The sequence below is a fragment of the Drosophila gunungcola genome, assembly GCF_025200985.1.
Source record: "Drosophila gunungcola strain Sukarami chromosome 3L unlocalized genomic scaffold, Dgunungcola_SK_2 000003F, whole genome shotgun sequence".
NCBI lineage: Eukaryota > Metazoa > Arthropoda > Insecta > Diptera > Drosophilidae > Drosophila > Drosophila gunungcola.
This window is the reverse complement of record NW_026453179.1, coordinates 715,043-724,244: the sequence shown is the minus strand read 5'-3', so window position 1 is coordinate 724,244 and position 9,202 is coordinate 715,043. Positions and strand designations below refer to the sequence as shown.

General features: G+C 39.3%; 1 protein-coding gene across 1 annotated transcript; it reads left to right on the top strand.

Moving 5' to 3' along the window:
• The first annotated feature begins 7,526 nt into the window (after positions 1–7,526).
• LOC128258521 (uncharacterized) lies at positions 7,527–8,441 on the top strand. Its single transcript, XM_052990166.1, has one exon. The coding sequence runs from the start codon at positions 7,572–7,574 to the stop codon at positions 8,292–8,294; it is 723 nt and encodes a 240-aa protein (XP_052846126.1). The 5' UTR covers positions 7,527–7,571; the 3' UTR covers positions 8,295–8,441.
• The last annotated feature ends 761 nt before the right edge of the window (positions 8,442–9,202 follow it).

Genomic DNA, 9,202 nt, shown 5'->3' with positions numbered 1-9,202 from the left:
ACTTCCTTAAAGTCAAGATGCTACCAATCTACATGAACCTGTTGCTATTTATGCCTGCAGCATTACTTAGCTTGATACATGTTTATTTAAATATGTAAACAATTGGTTGAGTTTATAGTATTTACTCATCCTGAATATTGAAACTACATTATGAATAAAGATTTTAAATAATTATATAAATTTGTGTTTTCATGTGTTGATTTTTTTTTATTAAAAACATTTAAGAAAAGTACAGATATCTAGGGTTATTAATCCATAAGCTAATAGCATTTGCATTTGCATATTGCATAGATTTTTAAAGTAAATAACAACCTTTGCTATTGTTTTTTACAATATAAAAAAATATTATGTTTTTTTTACCAAAGATCTTTCTCCCATTTGTACTCTAAAAAAAATTTGTTTCCGCAAATTTGTTACCCATGTCTTATTGCATTTATAATTGTTTTCTATATAATCTGGTAAGAAAGTAGATTTCAAAATATTCGCCAGAGCCCTAGAAGTCAAGAAACATATTCAAAAATCGGAATGCGACCTAACTTCAATAAAATACTGCTGTTCATCTCATTTGCCTCAGTGAACATAATGCAGTTTTCTGTTCTATGTAAAAGTGTACAATATTGTAAGCATTAGCGTTTAAGTTAAATAAATATTGAAAGCTTAAAAGCCAAAACGTGAATTATTTTAAGTTTTGACAACTTCAATATGCTTGGTTTCTTGGTTTTTTTTCCTGTTGATATATCTTAGTCCTCCTGTCTTTTCACAACACCATTCATAATCATAATCCATTCACTTCTCCATGTTTAATTGCGGTCAATTGCCAGTGGTAAGATTGGGATTCCCATTCCCATGCATGCCCTAAAAATAGCAGGCAGACCTCCTGGGGGATAACCAAGCCAGGGCTAATGATAGGCACCGGCAAACCTCTATTCTGTTTTGGTTTCTGGTGTTTCTGGTGTGAACATCTCGCTCCGTTCAACTTTCAACTTACATTTTTGCGACTTTCGCAGCAAGTGACATACAAAACGTACAAAAATAACAAAAAGGAAAGGCCTCTACTCCGCCGATTTAATGCCCCTTCTCCGGTCCCCCCACCCATCTGCCATCTGACTTTTTGACGCTCATTTCGCTCAAGACTTTCAAATGGCTAAGACTCAAACTCAAAACTGAAACTCTGGCCAAGCCAAACGGCGAGTTGACTTGGCCATTGGCGATCTTTGCAGTGAGCTTCGAAATTCGAGTATCGAGTATTTGTTTCTGACTCTAAGCCCGTGCGACTCGTAAAACTATTGGCCATTATTATCTTCTGGCTCTGTCTGTTGGCCGCTGTTGTTGCTGGTAATTGTTGCCGCTTTTCGGCTGTTGTATTGTTTTTATTTTTGTTTTGCCCGACGTCGGCATCTGAAAAGAAGGTCGCACAAGGTGGTCCACCGTCCACATCGAGGTGAGCCGTTATCGTTACTCTAGCTTTTGGGATCCGGATCTTGGGTAATATACATGTATCAATCAGAAGAAAAATACATACGTTATGTTATTTTTAAAAATTTTATACGTTTTTTTTTAAAGAAATTTTACAATTTTGGAACCTTGTATTATTTAAAAGATAATTAAAACTAAATCTGATGAATCTTTATCAAACAGTTGTATACTATTTGCTCTAATTCCTAATTTTATAGCAATTAATAAACCTTTTTCTGGCTAGAGCATTTTGCATTCGTTGCTCCCTGCCTACGGCTTTCATCTTGTATTATTTTCGTTTCATTTGTCTTTAAAATTAATGTGCCAGATTTGAAAACCTGTAACGTCAGCTGGCTCAGTGTCCGACGCTCAGTCACAGTTTCTGTTTGTGATTTTCTGGCTTAGAGCGGGGAAGTTGACGAGTTAACTGAAAGAAACTAAACTGAAAGAATGGCTGGCCAGCTCTCCACCATTTTTTCACTCCGGCAGCTGCAATTGATTTTCACTTGGATTTCTTTTTCAATTGGGCGATCACCTGAGAAGAGAGAAGTGATGGCAAACTTGCCCCGTTTTCCTTGCCAGTCAGTCGCTCACTTTTTGCTTGGCATTGATGGGTTAATCGGGAGGTGGGGGGTTAAGGGGCTCTGCCGTCACACGCTGATATTTGTCGCTTTTTTTTTTGGCCGCCGTGTTTTCGGTTTTGTCTTCATTGCAGCTATTTTTTCGTTGGCAAATTGCTATGGAGTCGGCGTAGGTGCCTCGCGAATTTGGGCAAACAAATTTTTTTTTCTGCATAATTGAATTGGTTTTCGAGGTCACCCAAAAGGCAGGCAACGTTTAATAAACTGAACTTTTGTGCTTTGCGAAATCGATCGTTGGTTTCTCGGTTTTATTTGGATTTCGTAGTCGATCGCAGATCGCAGATCGCTGCAGTTGTCAATCAAAAAGTCAAATTCCAAGCTGCCAAAGGTGCGCAATTTGTCTTTCAACTGCAATTGAAACGAAAAGCGAATGTGACATGGTCAGCAACAGCAGCAATAGAAAATGCAATAAAGCAATCGAAAATCGGCCGAGAATGCAATGGGATCGACATTGCGCATACGCAGCGTGTGTCTCGGTGTCTTTGGCCATCTGATATAGCCGGTAATAAGCCGGTTGCATGGCCTCAACAATCGACAATCGCCTATTGACGGTGCAGGAATGCCGCCCGAATATGACAATCGCCAATAACGCTAACTACATGTCCAACTTGAGTGATTAACCCATTGGGAACCCATAGAATAGGGAGATATAAATAAATAAAAATTTTTAAATTAAAGTTAAAGTTATTAATGTAGTGAATTCAGTTTTAAATTTAAAACTTTTAAAAAATACAAGTCAAAACTTAACAAAAAAATGGTATTCGTAGTTGATTTAATTGTTATGTATGATTTATATCTCGCAAATCGATTCTTAATCTTCTGCATCAACCTGCTACTTTTAAATCCTAACTTACTCTTGGTTAATTCCATTAAAATTTAATAAAACGTCCCATTAATTTTAATAGCCTCTAAAATCTCAAAAGAGTTATACAGTTTTCCGTTAATCGCATTAAAATCAACTTCCTTTACACAGACCAACAACTTTAACCAATGGGTTAATAGTACCAGTGTTGCTCTGACAGTTTACAAGTTATTCAAACGCAAATGTTTAACAATAAGCAAATAATTCTCTGTGCACATGTCACACAAATCAAAGGCCCAGCCAAAGGGGGGAAAACCGAGGGATTTTGCGGGCCAACTGGCTGGCCAACTCCCAAGGGGCCAACTCCATTTCGGCCAACTCCATTCCGGCCAAAAGGCATTCAATCGCTATGCAAATCAAAGCGAGCTGCGTAATGAGCCGCAACCGTAGCCAAAAACGAGGCGGGAATCGAAGTTGGGATTCAGTGCCCCGCTGTTTGCCACTTGACTTACATGTGTTTGCCGCTGATTGCTTTAATGGGTCACCACTGTACTGGTTGTGACACATGTGTGTGCTAACGGTAAACTGGTTTCGATGACATAGCGCATAACACCCCAGTATAGTACTCGTACTCCATGGCACTCGAATGCCCGACCAACTCACACAATCCGACAAATGCCAATTGCCCAATGTTTCGCGCTGACCCGCTCGTCGCTTTTCGCTATTCGCTTGTCGCTATTCGATGGGCTCATGACATATTAGCAAAGGTTTTTGCCAGCCATTTATGAGCTTCAATGGCCGCTGATTTCATTTAGGGCCAGACCAAGCTAATCGCAAGTATTTCTGGTTGCCGGTCGCCGGTCGCCAGTCAAACGTTGCAACATCCATTGCGGTGTGTCACGATCCTGAAGGCGAGGAAATCAAACGAAATAAAAGTCGACTGAGGCCCAGCATATGTGAGGGAAACTCTGAAAAGAAAATGTTTGCAGTAGCTTAAACACTCTCTAAAAAATAATTCGAATTTTAATTGGATTATAGGGTGTAATATTAATAAACATATTTTTTATTATTATCCTGCACAATCACCAAAGCTAATGACTTGAAAACCAATTTGTAAAATATAATTTATGGTAAGCTATTACATGTTAAAGATGTTTGTGCTAAACGATTTTATAGTTTTCTATGTTTGTACATTATTGATCTGTCTTATGATAAACAGCATTGTTAGTACTTTGGATTGGAAAAGGCTTAGCAAAATATCTAGTAACAATATACACAATACTTGTTATGATTTTCCTCTAAGTTTTAAGGAAGAATTTTTTTTAAGTTTTATAGAAGAATTTGTATTGTTATTGCTCAATTAATTTGTTGAAAATAAATTTACCTAAATTGAAATGCCTTTCGCTTCCTCACAATTTCTTCAAAAAGGTTTCCAAGCTTAAAGGAATTAATTTGACATTTACTTAAAAAAAATGTATTACTATTATTATTGTATTACAAAATTAAGTGTTAAGTTAAGTAGAAATACCCCCTTCAAGGGTATTGAAAAACTCAGCACAATCTGTAGAGGTGCCATGCGGAGTTATGGTTATGTGAACAAGCAACAACAAGCAATGCAACAACTGCAACTAGCAAAGACAATCGGTGGCAGCGGCAGCAACAAATATCGCATTGAAAATCGCTGCAAATGAGGCAGCGTGAAAAATGCGCGACTGTCGAAATTGTTTTTTTTTTTTAATTTTTTTTTTTTTTGGTAAAAATATCAGGCAACTTGAAAAGGGGTTAGTGGGGGCGAGAGGGTAAGCACTTGCAATCGGTTAAGCATTCACATGGGAAAACGACGGGCAGCAGTCAACAGTCAGCAGGTTGCCGAGCCCAGCAGCAACTGCAATATCAACCGCAGCAACTGCAACTGCAACAGCAGCAACTGCAGCAAAAGGCAGCGACAGCAGCAACATTTTGACAGCTCTTGCAGGAATTGCAACTTTATTTCACTTTTCGACCAGCAAATATTTCCAACAATATTTCCACCAAATGTCAGATTGGCTAAATGTGACATAAGAGAAGGGCGAGGGGAAAAGCTCACCATTTTAACCCTAAGCAACTTTCGCAGGGGTTCAGCTTCAGGAATCTAAAATAATGTACTTTAAAAGACTTAAGGAAAATCGAATATTCTTAAAAAACTGGAATCTTTTAAATGAAAGTACCGGATTAACCAGATACCCGCCAAAATTATAAATTACAAGACGATATTGTAAAGATATTCTAATTCATTAAAACAAAGATCATCGAGTATAATCATTTTGTTTAAATTTTAAGCAGCTAAAAATGTTAAGAACTATTATTACGAGCTTAATAAGTATCAATTAATATATCTTCATTCTTCTTTCTTTGAACCTTTAATTAGTTTAATAAATAATTTAAATGTTTGTAACTAACTAGCAGAGAATCTCAATAAACTCACCCTCTTAACTTTATACACCTGTTTTATGAAACTTTTTGGCCCCCAATAGAGTTATAACTGTTTAAAAATAAATGACTATTAATTTATCTCCGCCTCGGGCCTCGAAAAAGAGTATAAAAATGGCAATATGTTGCATGCATAGTCTATTTAGTTTTCAGAGCAGGGGAACAATTTACGGGGCTTGAAGTTGTTTGACATATTTGTCATGCGTGGCCAAGCGCAGGCCAAAAAATATTCCCACGTTAATTTTTTGGGATTTTTTTTTTGCTTAATTGAATTCATTTGGCCGAGTGAAAACGTAAAGAGATAAAACAACATAATGCCAAATGGACTGCAAAAGCAGAAAAGCCAAGCTGGTGAAACCATTTATCATTATTGGCAGAGATCGTTGGCCATATTTAGTCGTATTTATTGGCAAAACAAATTGATTAATTGATCTGGCATTTGCATGCGGCTCTCGTCTTAATGAGAACTTGACGTCTCATTGAGAACTGTTGCCCCCAGCAAAATGATCGATGAATGGATGCAAAGGTGCTGGAACGCATGAATGAACGGGTAGATATTGGGATGGGGGCCAAAAAACAGGAGACAATGCACCGGGAAAAAAACAAAGGATCTGAAATTAATATCCCAGACCTATGTTATTTTGCTTTCGTAGAACTGTTCAAATGTTAATAATCGCCATACTCACTTTAGAATCTAAAATTCTCAACCATTGGCAAAATTTTTTTTTTTTTTAATTTTGTACATTGATATATATATTATATTAAATTCATAGGCACAAGCACAGATCTCTTTGAAGTCAATTTCAGGAAGGTGTGTTCTTTGTAAATTTAGATGGAATTTTTAAGTCTTCCGTTACGTCTTTCTATTAAATAAAATTTTAACACATAGAAAATGTTAAAATAATATTTGCTTGTGGGTATTACTTGTGTATGTCTTACAACAAATGGAGGAGACTTATATGTAAGTTTGTAGCTATCTAATGTCAAATTATGCAGTTTTTTTTTCTCCGTGTAATTGGTAAGTGACCCCAGCTGCGGCGCATGCGTAACAACTCGAAGCGGTAGCCCAGAAATCGATGTCAGGGACAGTTGAAAGCGCACGAACTTCGCCTGCCCGTCGATTTATCCTCTCACCTGGGCTCGATCACCTGCGTTTTGAACTCCGGACTCATTAATCACAGCTTCGATCGACGGAAAGGGGAGAGAGTGCCAAAGGCTGAGGCAGATGTTGTGCGATCCGGGGAAAAACTTCATTCAAGTGCGCTCGAAGCGCCAAAAATAATGTTGGCTGCCTGCTCACTGATTTGTTTGTTAACTGTGTATTTGATTACATAATCCAAACAAATCACGAGAAAGTATAACAAATTTTGATGGAAGTCGCTGATGAGATACTCTAATAATTGCGGGATGCCTGCAAGTGAGAAACTTATTATTATTAAGTGAATTAGAATTTTTGGCCGAAATATCAAAGAATTCTTATTATATATCAAATGATTATTTTTTAAGGTATCTTATTTACTTATAATTTATTGTCTTATATATTGTCTTATGTATAAGTTTAGGAATCTTACAAAAATAAGTTTTAAAAGGTGGGACAAATTTTAAAATATTTTATTTGTTCTTTTAGAAGATCTGGAAATGCTAGACAATTTCCATTCTATTGATTTTGGTCCTCACAAGCATTTATCGCAATTATATTATTACATATATTAAGTCTTAAATTATTACTGTTCTCAGACGTTTCAAAAAATATTGTAAACATAAATTTATTATTAAATACAGTAACAAACCAAAATCGTAACGTTTTACCCTTACAAATCCAGTGCACTCAAAATACAGTGGCTTTAATTAATTGATATGTAAGATATCTTTTGATTACATGCTGGCCTCAAAGAAAGCGTATATCAGTCAGTTATTAAAGCCATTTCCGAACCGATTCGATCAGCAAATGTAGCCTTCAATTGCGGTTAGGGGAGAGTCTTTCGACATCGACCCACCGACGCTTTCGCCGGAGCCACTCGAGATTTGGAGCCTGTGTTAACACTGTTAACTGGCCCGGGGGTGTCCGTAGTGCACTGCACCACTTGCGTTGGCTTCCGGACAAGGCCGCCTTGCTTTGGCTTTGGCTTAAGCTCTATAAAAGTGAAACCACGACCTGGCAGAGACATCAGTTCGACGCTTTGGCTCATCTCCATCAGGTCAACATGAAAATCATCGTCTGTTTGCTGACTGTGGCCGCTGTGGCTCAAGCAGGATTCATTGGAGGAGGCGGTGGCGGAGGCGGTTCCCCACATGGCGGCGGAAATGGTGGCTACAGCTATGGCGGCGGTGGCTCTGATCACGGCTCGGATCATCATGGCGGTGGTGGTGGCGGTTCCCCGCCCGTCAAAGTCATCAAAGTGATCCACGAATCTGCTCCCTCCGGTGGCTCAGGAGGCTGGCAATCTGGAGGAGGCGGTGGTGGACATGGCGGCGGTGGCGGCTGGTCCTCTGCTAATGGACATGGCGGCGGTGGTGGCCAGGAAATCAAGATCATTAAGATCATTTCGCAGCATGGTTCGTCTGGAGGTCATGCTGGCGGCTATGGCGGATCTTCGGGTGGTGGAGGATATGGAGGAGTTTCCAGCGGCGGTTGGTCATCGGGAGGATCTTCCAGCGGCGGTTGGTCATCCGGAGGACCTACCAGCGGTGGCTGGTCTTCCGGCGGAGGTGGTGCTGAGTCCCCTGCTGCCATCAAGATCATCAAAATCATCTCGGAATCGGACGCCGGTGCGGGAGATTCCGGTGGATATGGTGGTGGATACGGCGGTGGATACGGCGGAGCTTCCAGTGGTGGCTGGTCTTCGGGCGGAGCTTCCAGTGGTGGCTGGTCCGCGGGTGGTTCCTCCAGCGGCGGTTGGGCTCCCCAGGGCGGTGGCAGCTGGTAATTGTGATAACCCGTGATTTCATTGTTTTCATTACGCCACCCATTGTCTTCTTTCCATTCCCATTTTCTGTTATTGCCCATTCTACCATATTTGTTAAATAAAAGTTTTCTGTTTGATCATTTCCCAAAAAAAAGGAGTGTTTAATTTGCCAACCTCTGGCGGAGAAGGAAAAAAAAGGAGCAACCCAAGAAATCCTTTTACAACTTTTCAATTTAAAACAGAAAACTCTGCGTTGGAAAACCCACCATTCCAAACTCCCTTTTTCTCTCTAAGAAGCACACTTAAGCGTTAAGTAATAAAATGCAAGCAAAGCTGGACAAAAAAAAAAAAAAACAAAAAAGGAGCAGTCAAGAAGGGACAGGGAAGTGGGAAAATAAAGGAAAAACTGTCGGAAAATATGTAAAATATCACTTTTGACTAGCCGGGAAAGTCTAGCCACCCCCAAGGAGCCAGTTTCCTCACAACGGGTGGTGGTGGCAAGTGGGTGGGTCGCGGGTTGGGTCGGGATTCATTCGGTTGCATGTATAAAAATATATTTTCCATATAAATCTAACAAAGAACGTGTTCGGGTTACTTGATTAGGGCCACCAAAGAGTGGGCAAAACATTTTCAGCTTTTCTTTTCTTTTCTTTTCATTCTTGTTTTTTTTTTTTTTTTTTTTGGGGGGGTGGGGGTGGAGGGCATAGAGCAGGGGGAAATGGAGTGCCGAAGAAAAGGATAAAAGACAGACTGGGTCCTTTTCGGTTTCCTTGAACATTTACACAATGAATACAAAGATAGAACTTTATATACACACCCAGCAGAAGTGAGCAATTTGTTGCTTGGAGGGCATAAGCCGATATGATAGGTTTGATTTTCTGTATTGATTTATCAAACGGAAGTGAATATTTCCACTCCCAGTTGTTTTC

Excerpts from the sequence above, each read along its gene's own strand:
- LOC128258521 (XM_052990166.1), top strand. The coding sequence starts at position 7,572 with ATGAAAATCATCGTCTGTTTGCTGACTGTGGCCGCTGTGGCTCAAGCA.